This window comes from Portunus trituberculatus, chromosome 15 (assembly GCF_017591435.1).
Source record: "Portunus trituberculatus isolate SZX2019 chromosome 15, ASM1759143v1, whole genome shotgun sequence".
Lineage (NCBI taxonomy): Eukaryota > Metazoa > Arthropoda > Malacostraca > Decapoda > Portunidae > Portunus > Portunus trituberculatus.
In genome coordinates, this window is record NC_059269.1 from 15,157,386 (window position 1) to 15,177,514 (window position 20,129).

The window sequence follows — 20,129 nt, forward strand, 5'->3', positions numbered from 1 at the left end:
TGTCCTACCAAGGTTTCTCTCTCTCTCTCTCTCTCTCTCTCTCTCTCTCTCTCTCTCTCTCTCTCTCTCTCTCTCTCTCTCTCTCTCTGAAAAAAAATAATGAAAATATACACAAATGGAGATAATAGTTGTAATTATCGAATGCTTATCTCTGTTGTGAAATGGAATATTATTTGACATCATTTCATTTGTAGTGCCATGTACCACACTTATCATGACACCAGTTTCATCACTAATCAGAAGTTGCATTTCAAGTCTGTTACAACAAACATAAAATTTCTCATTGCTATTCTGCCCAAGCCTTCGAACTGGTAGGAGTATTGTAGATTGGAGTTACAAGAGAAGAAAGTTGGTGCTGATTATAATTGGTTGATGAAAAAAAAATAGGTATGCCGCAACATTGGCATCATATGGCGCCTTAGTTGGGAGTGAGATAATGATGCGTGGGTGATGTATCTTTAGGAAAGTTGATTCAAAGAGCCATAATTCATTGAAAAAAGGAGTCCTGGTGAGATGACAGTGTGAGAAGATAAAGTAGCCTTGAGAAAGTAAGTACACCAGCAGTTCCTTGATAGTGGCTGGCGATAGCAACTTATCTTGAAGTATCAGTGTTTATGTAGGTGCTTTATCTGTGGGTTATTTTGGCTCAGTGAGGCTAAAGAAGCATTAGTGTAGGAGACTTTGGAAAAAAGAATTGAAGATACAAAATATATGAAATGAAAATGAATGTTACACTCCAGGATAAGATGGAAAAAAGTAAAGGAAATTTAGAGATATTTTTTCTACGACTGAAATGCTAAACACGAAAGTTGAATGATTGACAGGGCGCGAAAGGTTTGAAAGCTCATGTCCTCACTGCCTCATTAAAGTGACATATGGTGCAATTCCCATTAACATCGGCTTTAGATAAAAAAAAACCGACGTATACAACAATTAATGAGTTACATTACCGATCGCTAGTTAGTCACAGTGATGGTAATTGTTGTAATAGTGTTAGTGGCCGAGAAAAAGTTGCTAGATGATGCACCTGAGTGAGATTTTGTTGTCAGTTTTTTTTTTTTTTTTTTTTTTTTATCTTCTGGAGGAGTGAGTTGGCCAGACAACTTACACAAGACAGCGAGCCGGTTGATTTCAGATAAACCAATAAGGAAAAAAATCCGGTTATATGCATATTTATTCGTTCTAACCATTACTTAATAAACTTTAAGGTTTTCCTTGGGGAAAGGTAGTACTATAATAGTAAGATGTTCTTATCCGTGTTGCGAAACATTTAATGATCGTGTTCGCTATGTATGGCTATTACCGTTACCTTACTTTGCGTAAATATTTACCGCTTGATACTTATGTTATGTAGCTTAACACAAAAGATCTCCATTTAGTTGACAGTGAGGAGTAGTTAACGTTGGCTGAGCATAACTTCCTTTCTTGTATAGCTTCAGTGTTCTTGAAAGAAAAAGACTTTGCTTCATATTCACGCTTATCTCTCTCTCTCTCTCTCTCTCTCTCTCTCGGAGAAAGGGCACCCTATTACACGAGCTATCTTTCATGATGCAAGGTTGTTTATGCTGGGAGGAGTGTTTTTTTTTCACTATCGTAGACCAGGTGAGCTATACGAGAGTCAACCCCATGCTGATATCAACGTGGGTGTTACTTGGCCATATTATCTCTGACTTGACTGAGCCAGAAGGCGAGAGCGCTGAAGTGCAGGGCAGTGTGGAGTGGCACGTTGAACGATCAGCATGAGAGGTCACACGCGTGGCCCTTGCTTGGCTCTTCTGGGGCTGGCCCTTCTTGTTTCCCCTCTGCATGCTCTTAATACCAATGAAGTGGAAGCTGAGGAGTTCATGAAAGAGCTGAATGTCAGGTAAAGTGTTACTGTGATGAGGGAAGGGGTATTTTCTTAGAATGTTCAGTAAGCGTGACATTTATAATTAAAATGTTTTCCAGTGAGTTCGTATTGTTATTCTAGGAGGTTTTGCTGTTTTATGTCCCCAGTTTTTACTTTCCTTCTTTTGTCATCTTCGCTCCTCCCGTCATCTTTTGTTATCAAGTTATTCAATCAGTTTTATTCATTTGGTGTCTGTTTGTATGTATAACCTCTTGTTTTCCTCCTTTCTCTCTCTCTCTCTCTCTCTCTCTCTCTCTCTCTCTCTCTGTATGTATGTATGTAATCGTAACTCGTTTTCTTTTTCATTTTTAGTTTATTTGATTTTCAAATTATAATTATTGGTTTTTGTGTCTTTTCTCATTAATTTCAACTAATTTTCACACATAAGTTTCCACATTCATTGCCAAACAGTGATCACTGAAGTGTTCATTAGTGGCGTTTCAACGCATATAGAATAAGCTTTCTAAAATAAACGTACTTCACGATCCCGTAACTCTTGTGTTTAGTTCATCGATCCATTCTTCAGGTACTGCGTTGTTAATCACTAGTGATGAAGGACCAAGCAGTGCAACGTCAACACGCCATCTGACTTTGAACCATAACGAACGTGACACCATGCTGGCGATGTGATATTTCTCATGTATTATGTTTACATTTCTACCCAATGGTGGTCTTGTAACCTCCCTTTAACGAGCGTCTCCTTGAAGACAAAACATATATCGCATATTTTCCGCGTGTGGGATCGCCCAATGCGTGTCCGCACACTGTTAGAAAGGCACCATCCAGCATTCTAGCATTGCCAATCTAATATAGGTATACAGTGAGCTTGTCAAGATATGCTTCTAAACATGTTCGTTTGGAGTGAAAACCTTGCCCATAATAGATTGTATTTCACCCATGGCTTTCATTAGGAGGGGTCGCACACACACACACACACACACACACAGTGGTTAGAGCGCTGGCTTCACAAGCCAGATGACCGGGGTTCGATTCCCCGTCCGGGTGGAGATATTTGGGTGTGTCTCCTTTCACGTGTAGCCCCTGTTCACCTAGCAGTGAGTAGGTACGGGATGTAAATCGGTAAACCGGTGTGTGGTGTGTGCCTGGTCTCAGACCTATCCCAAGATCGGAAATAATGAGCTCTGAGCTCGTTCCGTAGGGTAACGTCTGGCTGTCTCGTCAGAGACTGCAGCAGATCAAACAATGAATTACACACACCAGGTTCCTCAGTCTTCAATTGAGTTGAAATGAGAGAAATATTTGATAGAAACGAATATATTTTCTGTAAAAACATTGTGATAGGATTCAAAGACTGTCATTATATGAATCTTCAGTCTTCTCTTACTTGGAAACAAATGTCCTTCAGTGGCCCGAGCTCCCCTCCTGAACACAAGTGACCTTCCACTATGGTTACTTCTTTAGATTATAGAAGAAAAAACGGTATTATCAGTCTGAAGTTTTATTCTCTTGCTTGTTTGGGTTTGTATTGATTGATCTATGTTCTATCAACTCAAATCTGATGTCTTACTGGTTATATTCTTTTCAACATATGTTTTTGATCTATCTACTAACTTGTTTTCTTTATTTATGAGCGCTGCAACAATCCTTAAGACATATTTTATCTGTTGAACTCAAGTATCAGCTTTTCTTTCTATCTAAACAACCAATACACCATTTCATCATAGGACAGGTGTGGATATTTTTTATCCTTCATTTCTTTTATTTTTCTGCAATTAATAGGTTTTCTTTCTTTGTTAGAATGTCATTGTCGTTTATGTTGTAACGCAAGAAACTATCCATCCCAACAACATGAAACTGCATAAACTCATTATTATCTGATTGCACTCTCATTAGTCACCGTGCTCACTCTTTATTCTCTCTCTCTCTCTCTCTCTCTCTCTCTCTCTCTCTCTCTCTCTCTCTCTCTCTCTCATTAATCCAGTCTTTAGCTAGTATCTTGGCTTGTATTAATCTGATATGCTTTACACTCTACCATTTTATAATTCAGACTGAGAAGGGAGTGTTACTAATTAGATTCACGACAACCTGCAGCTCATTCTTATCTACCCTGTGCGTCTCTAATCACAACATCAGTTCATCATTATCTTGAGTTCGTTTTCTCCTCTATGTTTTTAAATGTAGAATAAGTACACTGAGATCCTCTGTGTTCTATTTCTTTAAGAACCGAATCAATCTAAGACTCGTATTCGTAAAGCACTTTTGAGAACTGTTTTCGGAAGCTACAAAGATGACAGATCGTATTCTTATGGGTGTTTTCTCTCAACGATGGTATCAAATCCTTTTTAAACCATCAAAAGCTATAAAACACACTTGAATATTATGAAAACTTCAACTAGAGATAATCAAAAGTCACCAAGACGAGATGTTGTGTTTAAGAATAAGCTTAATTTGCTTTCTAACCACGGCTGTTTTCAAAGGTTGCAGATGATTAGCCTGGATCTCAAAAGATTTTAAGACCTACAATGTAACAATGTGCTAGTTTCTCTGTGTTACTTAGTTGCCAGTTACTTAAGTATTATATTTGAAATAAAACCTAGTTGATGAAAACGCAAAACTATGTGTGTATGTGTTTGTGTCTTTTTTTTTTTTTTTTTTTCTCTGAGGAGTATTAATTTTCTGTTCTTAAAATAGTTCACCAGTTTTTTGTCTTCCTTTTCTTTTCGTGCATTTCAAATACCAAGTTAGAATTTTGACAGTGATACGTGATCCAAATGGTGATGACATTCCACAACAAGTTTTAGACAAAAGAAAATTCATTGAAACAGTATTGGAAAGTATCTCATCTATTTCATCTCCAGTTGGTTATTGGTTTCTGCGAGGCATCAATAGCATCGGTTCAAACAATACTGTACTTTCCTCTCAGTCCATAAATATACAATTCTTTGGACTTTGTGACTTCACTTCTCAAGCTAACGGTTTATTTTTCAGTCATGAGGCTCAAAAGATGCTTTCCTAAATGTGATGATTTTTGTTTTTTGTTTCATAATATTGACATGCGTGTATCATCGTTGCGTCATGACATGTTTGTTAGCTAACCAATATATAGTTACCACTTTCGTTTGCTTCGTTTATGGGATGTACTTCAGTATCTTTGTCTTCTTTTTTTTTATCAGTAATGTGTTTTTTTGGACTCTTAAGCTGTCCATGAGTACTAAAGATTGTCAAAAACGATAGTGGTAATGTGCAGCTTTTGTTTACTATTGTTGCTGCTGCTCTTCCTGCTACTACTACTACTACTACTACTACTACTACTACTACTACTACTACTACTACTACTACTGCTACTGCTACTACTACTACTACTACTACTACTACTACTACTACTACTACTACTACTACTACTACTACTACTACTACTACTACTACTACTACTACTACTACTACTACTACTACTACTACTACTACTACTACTACTACTACTACTTCATCATCATAATCATTATATTGCTGATGTTTTTCGTCGTCGTCATTGTCATCATCTTGTATTTTCTTCTTCTTCTTCTTCTTCTTCTTCTTCTTCTATTACTATTATAACACTACTTTTACTACTTCCAACCCCGCTCCTCACACACCACATTTCCTAGCCAGATACAAGCGTTGTCAGTGTCACCTAAGATGAAAAGGGGGGAGCGGGAGGGGAACGCCCAAGACTCATCAAACCTAATAATTTTTGTAATAAGTACGTGCATGTGTGTCGTTACAGATTCAACCATGAGTGCAACAAGGAAATGGTCGCACGGTGGGACTATATCACGGACGTCACTGACCCAGACAAAGAGGCAACAGCGGTGAGTCATGATTGGTCTTCCCATTTGGCATTTGATACCGTTGTGAACTCGTATGTTGAAACGCTTTACTTTCTCACCACAACAATTTTCAAAAGGCTACAAGGATGATAAGCCGTGTTTTCAAAGGTGTTTCCTTCTTGATAAAGCAAACAATTTGTCAATCTGTCGTTAGAACGGTAAATATACGTGTAACCTCAATTAATTAAGACTTCTGCAAGTATAGTGGAGATGAGACACAACTACTTTGAAATACGGGTTTTAGATTTCTAAGTTTCACCCTGATGAAGGAGGAGTTACGCAAGATGGTACTCAGCTGCTGGATACAAGTGGGTTCCATCTGACCACTTCACCGAGTATCTCATATCTATCAGTTGGCTTAGTGATAGTAAAGATATTAGCGTTTTCTTTTACTTCTGATGGCCGTGTGACTGGTTGGTGGCGCCCCGCACGTAAACACTATAAGTCACAAATACACGTGTTTATCAATCATAATAAACACACATGACAATCGCTACAATGTATTCACCATCAATATTATCATGTAAAACATTATGCAACATTTAAACAAATAGTGACACACTGTTATTCATGTATGTACATATATGATTACTGATAAGCAGTGAATGTTTACAGGCCACAAATTGTATCAACAGTGTGTTGGGTGGGAAGGGAAGCAGATAAGTGAAGAATTAACAGATTGGGTGGGAAGGGAAACAGGAAGGTGGAACAATTAACAGGATTGCTCAAAACGAGGCATCGACCTTCTAGGAAATTATTAGTTCACCTTCCGCCTGTCAAACTGATTAGAGTAGTAATGTATTAAATTCTCTCTCTCTCTCTCTCTCTCTCTCATGCATAATTAGATAAACAAGTGAATAACGTGGGAAATTAGAAACACACGAAAGAAATGGACATCGTAAATAGCCTATCTTTGTCTTAGAAAACATTGCATTGACACTCCATAGAATGCGGCAGCAGTGAGTTACCTGAACTTCAAGGGCGAGGCAGCAGTGAACAGCTCCCAGTATGCCTATGATGGCTTCAATGACATCGAGTTGTATCGCCGCTTCAGGTTCCTCTCCAAGAAGGGCCCGGGTGCGCTGGACCAGGAGGAGCTGACAGAGGTGAGGAATACTTCAAGCTAGGGTTCTATGCATAAGAACGAGGTAATGGATTCAAGCTTAGAAATGTTGGGTTGAAGTGAAAAACACGAAGGGTTTTCAAATGCGCTTTGTAGGTAAGAATTGACGCAGTAATCAGGCTCTCAGTGTTGAGTCATTAGGGAATGTTTAGAAATTATTAGACTTATTTATTGATGAGGACGATGGGGGTAGTGGACTAATGGGTATATTTCAAATTAACTGCCACGTATAGACCTGGTTTCTTCTTGAACCTTCCCCTTTCAGAATATGATTTGCATTTCAAGGTATATCGAGGTGTGCTTATTAAGTTTCATTATTGATTACCTTTAACAAAGGCGCGCGCGCTTGTGTGTATTTACCTAGTTGTATTTAAAAACTAGTTGTATTGGGTTCGGAGGGGGCTCAGTGTTTTGTTTCCATATCTCCATTTATCTAATTTTTTTTTAAAGCTATGAACATTATGTGCTGTGTGTGTGTGTGTGTGTGTGTGTGTGTGTTTTAAAGATACCATTTCAACCTTCTCCTCCTTTGTGTTTCTGTGCAGTACAAGGCGCTTCAGGCCAACATGGAAACGACCTACAGCACGGCCACCATCTGTGACTTCTACAACCCCCAGCAGTGTGACCTCATCCTGGAACCCGGTAAGGCATCTCATTGTTCTTTTTAATGCACCAATGTGAGATATATGCTGAATTTGGAGGGATGGGTGCGCTGTATATAACATCATCCATGGAAGGCATGTTGTTTCCCCTCTAATAAAGCAATGCGAAATATCTGCTGACTATTTAGTGAAATAAATCCACCACAATTACTATGAATAATTTTGCAATCTCCTGTCCAATATAACAATGCAAAATTTCGCCAGGATTTGAGTTGTGAAGTTAAAATCTATCAAAGCTCTTGAAACGCACGTGGCAACTTAGAATTTGAAAGGGAGACTCATTCTACACGTTTATTCTCAGACATTGAAGCTATTATGGCATCCTCCACAAACTGGGATGAGCTAAAGTACGTCTGGGAGCAGTGGCGAGACAACACTGGCAAGCTGATGAGGAAGGACTTTGTGCGTTTTGTGGAACTCTCAAACAAAGCAGCCACACTTGATGGTCAGTGACTAAGCTTGATCTCTCCTTATCTATCTTCCTAATTAAGAGTTGATTAGTGTACTTTCACTCTTTTCTTCCATCCATTGGTAATCTGTGGAGCTTTTTTTTTTCTCTGTTTTTGTTTTGTTATCTTCTCAGGGCTTGAGTTTTTCAGACTATCAAGATATTCCAATATTTTAAACTTCATAATATGAAAATTTTTAAGGCAAGCCTTTCTCCTGCGATTTTGTGGTCTTGACCAATCTTCTTGACATGCACATACAGAAAGTGATCCAATACCTTGTTCCCTGTGATATCAACTTATTATTCTATTACTTGGGACTCTGCATATAGGCTACGTAGGCTACATTAGATAAGACCTGTTTACTTATAGCCTCTTTACACTGCTCAAGGTCTTAATTTCAGTATCACTATCTCTGGCTGTTTTAATTAACATCGCACAGTACTCACGACGTGATTAGTATACCTGTCTTTCTTGGTTTCTTTCACCTGGTAGGCACCAGCTGATAACGGTCATTATTTCACGTCTGTTAATTACACCAACTCACACCTCTAAATGTCTATTACATGACCTACTCCTGCTTACCTCTCACTCTTGAACTTTTCACTTGATAAACAGGATAGCAGCAGGTGATAAGGAAGTGGTTTTTGTAATTGATAATGCCAATCATGAATGTCTTTCTCTAAGTAGAGGGAAAAAACCTATACATTATCTTATCATTCTCTGCCCAGCAAGACTTTCTACATTTTTCACTTGTGTAATTTTTCTATCAATCTTATCTTTTCTGGTTAACTGGAACTCCCTGCCTACTTCTATATTGCATCCTTTCTGTACCTTGAACTCTTTTAAGAGGGAGATTTCAAGGCACTTATCATCTACTTGGGTTATCCTTTTGACCTTAATTACTTTTGGGACTGGCTTCTCATTGGAATTTTTTGGATTTTTTCTTTGTTATCCTTCACTAGTGGCCTGCCCTGTTACATGGAAAAATAGATGAATATCATTCCTCATGGTGTCTGATACTTCAATGCCCTTTGTAGGTTTTGACAACACGGGTTCCTACTGGCTGAATGGCTACACGGTGGACCAAAGGGAGGCTGATACGTACACAGGTGGCCACACACTGAACCCTGTCGAGTTCAGAGAAATGCTAAGCAGTGTTTGGGATCAGGTATAAAAAGTATAGGAAGTTGTTCTCTATTATTTCAGATAGATGGTAACTTAAGGTGCTTAAAGTACTTGATCTGTAATTTGAAGCACTTTCAGGTTTTGCAGGGACTATTTCCTTAAATGATATAGTGACGGAAGAAGAGCTAATATAATGGTGGAAGTAGTACAGATTAATACATCCTATGTTTGATTTTAATGCACCAGTTAATAAAGGATAATTCAGTGGTGCTATTCTCAACTTTATCTTAGCTCTATTTGTGCTGTAATGGCAGAAAATCCCATCTTGTGTTTCTCAGTCCAGCATTTATTTGTTTGGTGCAGGTGTCTGAGGGTCTGTACAAGAAGCTCCATGCCTATGTGAGGATGCGTCTACAGGAAGTCTACCCTGGTAAAATCGACCCAACTGGCCCCATTCCTTCCCACATTCTCGGTATGTATGCTGCCTGTATCTTCTCTAATCTTATGTGAAGCATAAAATTACCTTTAAAGACCAGTGTAATTTCAGTTAGGGCTTCCAGAATGTAGTGGAAGTTCAGAACAGAAGTGTTTCTGAATATAGTCTATAGTAACACTGTAACTTTCCCTTACAGGCAACATGTGGGCCCAGACATGGGGTAACATTGGGCACTATGTGATGCCATTCTCTGATGTTCCAAGCTTTGATGTCACAGATAAAATGCATGAAAATGTAAGTGAAAGATGATTCTCAGTTGACTAGCCCTTTTGTTTATATGTCATGGTTTCCCTACAAGTCTGATGAGCAGCAAAGAAACTAAGGGCTCTAGTTTAAAGGCAATGAAAAATAAGGAATAAAAACAGCCCTCTAAAGATTTCATACCCTGGAGGAAATAGTTCAAAGGCAAGACCAAAACTGCCTCAAGTGTCTTAGAACCTTCTTGATAGAGTTAAAGTCCTAGGGAAGAGGAAATACAGAAGCAGCAGTAGTAGCAGTAGGTTCACATTCATTGCCATTTATTGAACAGTGGTAATGTGTCAACTTGAGTTTTGCATACATATAGCCTGCTATAACAGATTGAGTAGCAGTGAGTTTTAGACAGTGCCCTGTATATGCTGTACATGTCTTTCAGGGCTGGGATATCATGAGGATGTTCAAGGCAGCTGAAGACTTCTTTGAAAGCATCAGTCTTTATCCCATGACTCAAGTGTTCTGGGACCGCAGTGTCATCAACCAGACTGCCTGGGGCAAAATGATGGTGTGCCATGCTTCGGCAGAAGATTTCTGCCTGGGCCCAGATGGAGATGACTACAGGTATGGCATTGGCTGAGCTGATAGTTGTTACACTTACACTGAAATACATACAGTTACTCAAAATAGTAAAGATGTTGCAATGTTTCACATTTCATGTTCGTCAATATATATGGATCAATGACTTGTTCTATACTAATAGGCCTAAAAGAGGTGAGTGTAATAATTGAAGGTTGTTGCCAGACAATTTTTTTATGTGTGTGAAGCATTCCATAAAGCATGATGTTCTCCTGTAATTGTGCAACAGTACATAATTACTTATTTGTTGGTTAATATTAGTAACATTGTCATATGAAACGTAGTTTTTCTTTTGCATCTGTAGATTTTTTTCTGTTAAAAGGAGGAATACAAGTTGCTTTTACTCAATTAATTTATTATTTGTTGATTTGATATCTCATGCATCTATGGTATTTTCATGTTTCCTTTCTTTTTATCTTCCCTTATTTTTTTTATTTGTATAATTTCTGTCTTTTCCCCTTTTATCTTATTTTGTATTTCTCAGTATGTATCAACTCTTCTTCTTTCTTTTCTGCATCCTTTTATCTTTTTCCTTCTGAATTTTTTTAATATTTTGTGATCATTCCCTCATGGATAGAATTAAAATGTGCACGGAGGTAAACATGGAGGACTTGATCACAGTGCACCATGAGATGGGCCATATTGAGTACTTCATGGCCTACAAAGACTTGCCTCATGTGTTCAGGGACTCAGCCAATCCAGGTAATTGAAGTGAAGTATCTTAAGGCAAAGTTCTTTCCTGCCCTCTTTTTCAGTGGGTAGAAGCAGATGACAAGAATGACTTTTATTCCTACTTTATTCCTTCACACTGACTGATAATGTTATAATCATAGGTTGACATTATCACAATAAATAAATGATACAGTTCAATTATTAGTATCTTGTTTCTCTTCCTGCAGGTTTCCATGAGGCCATCGGAGATCTGATTGCTCTCTCAGTGTCAACACCCAAGCATCTTGAGAACATCCTTGGTCTGACACGTAAGACCTCCACCTCCTCCAAGAATACTAAGGACACCAGGTACACGGATGAAGAGAAGCAAGACCTCAACTTCCTCATGGAGATGGCACTGGAGAAGGTAATCTAGAGCATTACCTTGTACCTCTTACCACTAATTTCAAAGCCTTGTAAATCATTATCATTATGAAGATCTTAAGTGAAATGCAATCAATGATTTCTTCATGTATAATATGTAACTGCGTTTGTCCTTTTTTAGCTGAAATCTAACAGGTAGATAATTTTCTTGTTACTGAGATATCTCAAGAATCTTAGATTTAATCTATAGTTCTTAGTCTTCATCATTAGCTAAATCTTTGTACCACACACCTTCAGATTGCCTTCCTGCCTTTCGGTTACCTGATTGACAAGTATCGCTGGGGTGTGTATGATAATTCCATCACAACAGAGGAGCTTAATGCTGGATGGTGGAACCTGAGGGAGTCCCTGCAGGGCGTTACCACACCCGAGGACGTGCGTGGAGAGGAGTTCTTTGACCCTGGCGCCAAGTACCACGTACCCGCCAATGTGCCTTACATCAGGTATTTCTTTTGTTGTGTTATTTGTCAAGGAACTAGCCAAGGGTTGAAAAAATGGTAGAACAACCACCTCAGCTTGTCTCTATTAAGAAAAAAGTTCAGTAGAAAAGTCCATAAAAAGTTTGCTATGTTAATTAAAAAGGTATCATAAGACAAAAGGTATAAGTCAAATAATTCTCTTCTTGGAAAGTGATTTGATGCTTAATTTAGTTGTTCAAACAATATGTAAAAATTGAGTTAGTCCTAAAGAAATAAGTAAGAGTGTGGCTCCTTATTTAATGGTTCTTGTCTTTGTAAGCCAGATATTGTCCAAATCATAAAACTACTCCATCTACTCCAGCATTGCTTTGTATTTCTTGTTATTCAAACTACTAACTCACCTAGATGATGGAAATAATTATGCACATGTATTTTCTTATTTCATTGATTTCAACCATCTTTGTGCTCCAGAACTTTTACATTTAAAGTTGCATTCTAATTCTATCATCACTGTTCTCTCCTCCTCCTCCTCCTCCTCCTCCTCCTCCTCCTCCAGATACTTTGTGAGCTTCATAGTGCAGTTCCAGTTCCATGAGAGATTGTGTGCTGCTGCAGGACACACAGGGCCACTCCACACCTGCGATATTTATGGCAATCAGGAGGCTGGCACCATTCTTCGGTCAGTATTGGGGAAATGAAGGAAAAAAAAGGAAGAGAAGTAGGATTTAGGTTTAGATATGTCATGAGATCCTGGAATATGAGCTAGTGTATGATTTACTGCCCTCAAAATATTTTCTTATCATTAAAGCAGTGTATGTACAATAGTACTCTTTAAGGTATTCTGATGAGAAATGATACAGTGCTTCTTTTCTTCTAAACACCATCAATAGTAATATATCAGTACATCTTCACAAAAAATGACAACCGTAGAAATCCATCAATCAGTGTTCTAGTTTTTATGTACATTTTTTTGTAACAAGCACTTAATTTTCTGCTATTTTCAGGGAAGCACTCAAGAAAGGTTTCTCTGAGCCATGGCCTGTTGTGTTAAAGGAGCTTGGTGGGTCTGAAAACATTGATCCACAGGCCATTATCAAGTACTTTGATCCTCTCATTAAGTTCCTTGATGTTGCTCTGGCAGAGGCTGACCAGTGCATTGGATGGGGAGGTGAGTCTGAAGAACATATGGTAGTGTTGGCTCAAGTTGCTGCATTAACATTCAGTAGTGTGTGTTCTGAACAGCGTCAGAGATGGAGCAACCTTCTGCAGTCATTTTCTTTCTGTTTTATGTTTTCTTAATCTAAAGTCTTCTAATTTGCTAAGAATCCATCAGTTACCCTGTTTTTTATTGACTATCATTTGATTGAAGGACCTAAGAGTGAGTGAAAGAACAAAGCATAGAAATGTTTGACAGCTGTTCTAACAACTGGTTGTCATCCACTTTTGTATTGATAATTTTTTTATGTCCAGTCTTGTAAAGAAAAAATAAGGATATTAAACAAAATAATGATGATATGGGTGATTGTGATTGACTTTTCTTACCAATGAAATATTGATTGTTTTATTTTCTTCCTTTTTTTTTTGCAGAGGACTGTATTAAAATAATAGACGACCTAGAGAAAACCACCTTTTCACCAGAGAATAATACAATGGAGTCTTCTATGTCAACGGAGGAGCCAACAACTGAATCTCCTTCTTTGAATGAGACACAGGCGCTGGAGGACATGGATGCTATGGATGCAGAATTGACAGTGTTGGTGCAGAATGCTACATTGTATGACTGGGAATACTACACTAATGAATCTGATGCAACAGCAGCAGATGCGGTTGGTACTTGTGAGCGTGCTGTGCTGCATGTCTGTCACAGTCAAAATTAAGAATAATTTAGGAATATCAGTTTATGATGGGAATATTGCACTGTGTTCAAAGAGAGATGCTTTCATCATGTTTTTCCTTTACTTGTGTAAATGTTTATTTATACATACTGTTATTCATCTGGCACCAGAATGCGGCCTGGGCCCTGGTGAGCCATGTGTTTAGGGACTGGTACAACAAAACAATTGCCTTCTACGAATATGAGGAGTTTGAAAGTGAAGATCTCAAACGCCGCTTCAGACTGCAGAAAAACCTTGGTACATCAGCTCTTTCAGACAAGGACTTGGACAGGGTAAGTGGGAATTGCTGATCCTAGGCCAAGTGTAGAAATTTTACAAAATTATTGCAAGTGTGTCATAATTGTTCTTTATGAAGTTCAAAATCTAATATGTAATATATGAATGAAAAATTTATTTTTGTTTTTATTTCTTTTGAATATCTCTGATCTTTTTCACTGCAGTACAGTGCCATTGTGAAAAATATGACCAGCATCTACAATGAAGGGAGAGTGGTGGATATGAATAATGACACAGTTTCTTACGGAATTGATGAATGTAAGTAATAATTCTTCTTTCTCCTTCCCAATTGTACTCCTAGAAGCCTGTATGTTGCTCAAGCATGCTCCTTGTTATAATTCATTGTATTAGATACATGTATCTGCAATACATTATGTCCATTATCATAATAATTATTTCATCACATATGTAATTATTAAAATTTTACTAACAGATTTTTCTTCTGTATTTGATTATTCTTTGTATTAGCTGTTAAATCTCACTGACTTCTTTCATATTTATGAAGTCCATAGTTCACAGTAATTTTCTGAAGAATATTAATAAGCTTCACTCACCTTCATCTCTCTCTCCTCTCTGGCAGTGGAGATTAAGATGGCTGAGACAAAGGACGCAAAGGAACTAGAACACTACTGGACTGAGTGGCGCAGTCACTCAGGGAAGCTTATGATAGATGACTTTGAGGAATATATCACTCTTCTCAACACAGCTGCTCAGGCAAATGGTGTGTGTGTGTGTGTGTGTGTGTGTGTGTGTGTGTGTGTGTGTGTGTGTGTGTGTGTGTGTGTGTGTGTGTGTGTGTTATACTTACTTACTGTTCTAAGGTTTTTAATTACATATATTCTTTTTCTATATATCTACATCTTTCATATTTCAGATTTCAGTGATGCTGGTGAGATGTGGGTGGATGTGTATACAGAACCCACACTTAACTACACAAGCCAAAATTTCAAGTCAGAAATTGAAAGTCTATGGAAGGAGCTTGAAGGATTCTATAAACAACTGCATGCCTACATTCGCTTCAGTCTCAAGGAACATTATGGGGATGATATAGTTGACTCTGATTTCATACCTGCTCATCTTTTAGGTATGACAGAAAGTAGACTTTTTTTATTTATTTAATTTTTTTATCTTTGGCTAATGTATCTTATATAAAGGAAAATTGTGAAAGATATGTCTAATATGAAAGTGAAGCAAATAGAATAAGGGTTGTTTTTCCACTGCAGGCAACATGTGGGCACAGAGCTGGGAGAACATTTATGACCTTGTGGCTCCTTATCCAGAAGTGCCAATTCCTGACATCAGTGAGGCCCTTGCAGAAAATGTAAGTGGTGTAGGTATATTTCTCTCTCTCTCTCTCTCTCTCTCTCTCTCTCTCTCTCTCTCTCTCTCTCTCTCTCTCTCTCTCTCTCTCTCTCTCTCTCTCTCTCTCTCTCTCTCTCTCTCATCACTTTATCTCGACAGATTGTTGATACTGATGAAATGGTTCGCATTGCTGAGGACTTCTTCACTAGCCTGGGTCTGTACAACATGACACAAAGCTTCAATGACAATAGTGTGTTTGAGCAAAACGAGCAAGAGTCAATCATTTGCCACGCCTCTGCTTGGGACTTCTACAACATTGTCGATGATCCTTCTGAGGGAGACTTCAGGTAATCTTTCTTCAATAACACTTTATCTACTGCTCCTATCTCACACACACACACACACACACACACACACACACACACACACACACACACACACACACACACACACACACACGGCCCAGTAGCTCAGTGGTTAGAGCGCTGGCTTCACAAGCCAGATGACCGGGGTTCGATTCCCCGGCCGGGTGGAGATATGTGGGTGTGTCTTCTTTCACGTGTAGCCCCTGTTCACCTAGCAGTGAGTAGGTACGGGATGTAAATCGAGAAGTTGTGACCTTGTTGTCCCGGTGTGTGGTGTGTGCCTGGTCTCAGACCTATCCCAAGATCGGAAATAATGAGCTCTGAGCTTGTTCCATAGGGTAACGTCTGGCTGTCTCGTCATAGACTGCAGCAGATCAAACAGTGAATTACACACACACACACACACACACACACACACACACACACACACACACACACACACACACACACACACACACACTTAAGTGATTATAAGAAAGAATGTTCAGTAATGAAATGATTAAAGACAAAATTAACAACTGTAAAATTTACCCTCAGGATTAAAATGTGTGCAGACAAGAATCAAGAAGATTTCATTGTTATACATCATGAGATGGGCCATACCGAGTACCAGATGTCATACAGCATTCCAAGGGGAGAGCGTCCTCTAGTCTTTAGGGATGGTGCTAACCCAGGTGAGTCACTTATTCATACTGTACAATGTGGGATCACCTTTTTCACTCTTTTTAATTTGAGTTTGCTCTTTTCTTATTTCTTACTATTCCTCTCAGTATTCATAGGATGCTTCATGTGTGTGTGTGTGTGTGTGTGTGTGTGTGTGTGTGTGTGTGTGTGTATTATCTCATTTATTGAATTATATTACTGTATCAATTTTCTTTGTAGGTTTCCATGAAGCGATTGGAGACACGATAGCATTGTCAGTGAGCACTCCATCACACCTCAAGATGATAGAGAACTACTTAACTAGCAATGCCAATAATGCAACAGGTGACTTTGACATGATTTCACATGGTAGTTTCTTCGAAACCGAATTGGACTATGGCAATGGCACCAATGGCAATGAGACCAATGGCAATAGCACCAGTGAATACAAACAAAACATTAATTTCCTCATGAAGACTGCACTGGCCAAGGTGGGTACAGATTTTCAAAGTCACCCCAGATAAGAGATAGAGATCAGAAGGATAGAATTTCACCTATGACTTAGTATAATGTGAAGTCATACATCATCTTTATTAATCCAGTATACAGTTTTTTAATGTCTTGTTTTAGTAGCAGCTACCCATAAACATTTTGGATAGTTCCCTTTCACTTCTTTTATAAGGATGTAAGGTTTAGTCTATTCTATGCAAATATCAGGCTGGCAATACCACATTGAGTGGCCTAGACAAAGTACCAAATACTCATACATACATCATTCGTTCTCCTAGTCCTTTTGGTCCATGGTGCATAGGGAAAATCTGATGAACAATCATATTGTACCCAAAAAGGTTTAGAAACTTCATTGGTTTCATATTGCTTAATTACTTCTGTATTTTATATTATACTTAACTTTAATCTTCTATCTTCTTCTGCTTCCAGATTGCATTCTTGCCTTATGCTTACATTCTGGATCAATGGCGGTGGGAACTGTTTGAAGATAATAACAAGCATGATGATTACAACAGGAAATGGTGGGAGTTGAGGTATGAACATTAGAAATTAAGGGGGCTGCAAGAATTAATCAAGCAATCAGGCTTGCATGTGGCAGCCCTCATTTGAAACTCATCCTCATCCATGAAAATCAAATCAGTAACTTGCATGCTGACACTTTTTGTTATTTCTTCTTACAGATTAGATGTTCAGGGGATCTGTCCACCTGGCCTCCGCCATCCTAATGAAGATTTTGATGCTGGAAGCAAATACCATGTTGCAGACAGTGTTCCTTATATTCGGTAAGAGAGAGAAAGAGAAAGAGAAATATATTATGAACTTTGTCTTTATCTTTACCTCATTCTGTGTCAACTTCCTAATGTTTGCCATGCTCTCCTTCATCAGTTACTTCGTGGCTCACATTCTGCAGTTCCAGTTCCACCACAGGCTGTGTGAAATAGCTTTTGGAGATCAGTTTGAAGAGACGGAAGTGTTCAACTGCGACATCTACAACAGTATAGATGCAGGAACAGAACTGAAGTGAGTGGCATATCTGATTTGTTCTTTGTTTCAATCTAGGCCCAAGTAGGATGATAGCTGTACAACTGATCCCCATAAAGTGAGGGCAGAAGTACTGCCTTAGTTCTCCATTGTGACCAAGGTGCTAAGAGAGTGGTGTGAATGTGAAAGTTGTGTGTCTTGTCTTTTGGTAAAGATAGCTTTGGGAAGTGTATGAATCTAAGATTATAGGAAAGAACATGTTCTCATTTGATGTTTTTGCTTCTTCCATTTTTCCTGCCTTCAGAAAGCTGCTCAATAGGGGAGCTTCAGTTGAATGGCATGAGCAACTGAGGGACTTTATGGGTGGTAGTAATGGCAGCATGAATGCCATTGCTATCCTGAACTACTTCTCTCCCTTGCAAGACTACCTAGATGAATTCATTAAAAACAACTCAATTGAGGTAAGTACCAATGGGTTGAACTTTTACAATGAGGGATGGTGTTTTTATGGAAATACAAAGATCCCAAAGTCTGTAAAAATATAAAGTACTTGAACATAGGATAGATATTCAGTTTGAAAAGATAACACTATGCAAAGATGCCATTGTGTTGTTTGAAAAAAAATAAATCAATCAATGAATAGATATACTGTTTACTGCATTGTTTGCAGGTGGGATGGAAAGAAGGCCAGGTTGACCATTACATGATCGACTCAGCATACATCCCAGCCACAGTTCCTATTGTGGTTGGTGTTGTGCTTGCAGTGATGGTCCTCATTGTCATTATTGCCTATTTTGTGGGCCAAGCCAGGCAAAAGAAGAAGGCAAAGAAAAATGCTGCAAGCAGTACTCCTGAGAACATTGAAATTTCTGTCCAGAATACAGAGACCAAATCAACAGGATCTGTGGACAGCAATTGATATTGGTGAAGTAATATTTAAGAATGATAAAATGAAGCAAGTGGAAGGTGAGGCTGTTACTGTTGTGATGTGTGAAGCGAGCTTTTATATGTTAGGAATAAGATTTTATTGTACGTATGTAATAGCTAACAGTATATAAGTAAGGTTTTCACTTATTTGTGTATTACTTGCTATTAAGGTGGGAATAAGGAATTGGGGGAAATAAAGAATTATGCAAAATTTTAGTGACAAATTTTTGTCTATGTTTAAGATTTCAGGGAATGGAAAGGAACACTAAACACAGAGGGGATGATCATGTAATGCTAAGTTCCTTATTATATCAAAGAGCGGGGAATGCAAGTTTTTGAGCACATAACAATTTTTTATGAATTATTGGTGACGGTGAGCAGCAATGATTAATTAATGTTGTAAGTGTTTGTACTTTGGTAAGATGTTTGTTCACACTGTGTCTGTTCCAGGACAGAGTACCTATTTATGGAAATCTTCCCTTGAATAAACCTTGACTCTCATACTTTTTCAATGCTCATCAGTTGAAATATCTACTACCCAAGCGAGACAAAGGAGAAATGAAACTTTAGCGAGATACGAACTGGAGCCACGAAAGTAACAAGTATGAACATTAGGCAATCACCGGATTAGCCAGTAGTGTGAGTTAAAAGGTCTGCAGAATAGCTACTTAAAATTACAATGCAAGGAAAATGTCTTGACGTTCATATTCTGAATTTGTAAGTTTCATCGTTAATCGCAAGTTTTAAGGCGTTTTTGTCTCAGCCTTTAGGAAAGACAACACTGAACAAGTAAGTTACTTCCAGAAAGCATTATTAGAGAAGGCCAAGAGGCAGCTCGTTTAATACTCTGATTAATAATCGAGGCACTAATCCGAGAGGCAAGAAGTGCTGTGTATATGTGTGTGTGTGTGTAAACACTAAACAGTATTACAACTGTGGCACTCTAATATACAATTTCTGTTAGTAAATTGATAGGATATTTGATGTTCAATGTATCTTGTGAGTGCAGTACCTCTAGAGAGCGAGTCATACACTACAGAACTTATACGTAGGCTATGGTACTTGAGCTGTCACAGTTCACACCTATCATACGCTGCGTCTGTGCGAGATGATCTCTGTATAACAAACATGCTTATTACTAGTTTTCATTATTATATCCGTTTACTATATTTAATCCACCTATCAGAGAGAGAGAGAGAGAGAGAGAGAGTCAGAAAGCCGGAAATTGAAGTGTATGGCCGGAAATTGAAGTGTATGGTCGATATATTTTTTCCTTGTGAGTTCATCATACTACTCGTACGGAGGTGGTTTATTAC

At 38.4% G+C, this 20,129-nt stretch overlaps 1 protein-coding gene across 1 annotated transcript; it reads left to right on the forward strand.

Annotated features, from left to right (window-relative positions):
- Nucleotides 1–1,649: 1,649 nt before the first annotated feature.
- On the forward strand, nucleotides 1,650–19,314 carry LOC123504280 (angiotensin-converting enzyme-like). The gene is made up of 28 exons (XM_045254688.1): nucleotides 1,650–1,864; nucleotides 5,613–5,697; nucleotides 6,663–6,821; nucleotides 7,384–7,480; nucleotides 7,802–7,945; nucleotides 8,987–9,117; nucleotides 9,438–9,546; nucleotides 9,707–9,804; nucleotides 10,205–10,386; nucleotides 10,979–11,103; nucleotides 11,301–11,479; nucleotides 11,734–11,939; nucleotides 12,472–12,594; nucleotides 12,920–13,083; nucleotides 13,503–13,741; nucleotides 13,921–14,082; nucleotides 14,251–14,344; nucleotides 14,667–14,807; nucleotides 14,961–15,170; nucleotides 15,310–15,407; nucleotides 15,548–15,735; nucleotides 16,291–16,427; nucleotides 16,636–16,886; nucleotides 17,335–17,438; nucleotides 17,586–17,687; nucleotides 17,791–17,925; nucleotides 18,191–18,347; nucleotides 18,557–19,314. Exons 1-28 carry the CDS (start codon nucleotides 1,740–1,742, stop codon nucleotides 18,803–18,805), a joined length of 4,194 nt encoding a protein of 1,397 aa, XP_045110623.1. The 5' UTR covers nucleotides 1,650–1,739; the 3' UTR covers nucleotides 18,806–19,314.
- The last annotated feature ends 815 nt before the right edge of the window (nucleotides 19,315–20,129 follow it).

Bases quoted from the DNA above. Each gene is read 5' to 3' on its own strand.
- LOC123504280 (XM_045254688.1), top strand. From the start codon at position 1,740: ATGAGAGGTCACACGCGTGGCCCTTGCTTGGCTCTTCTGGGGCTGGCC. The intron at 1,865-5,612 runs GTAAAGTGTTAC...GTGTCGTTACAG, and splicing joins ATGAAAGAGCTGAATGTCAG to ATTCAACCATGAGTGCAACA. The intron at 16,428-16,635 runs GTGAGTCACTTA...TTTTCTTTGTAG, and splicing joins TAGGGATGGTGCTAACCCAG to GTTTCCATGAAGCGATTGGA.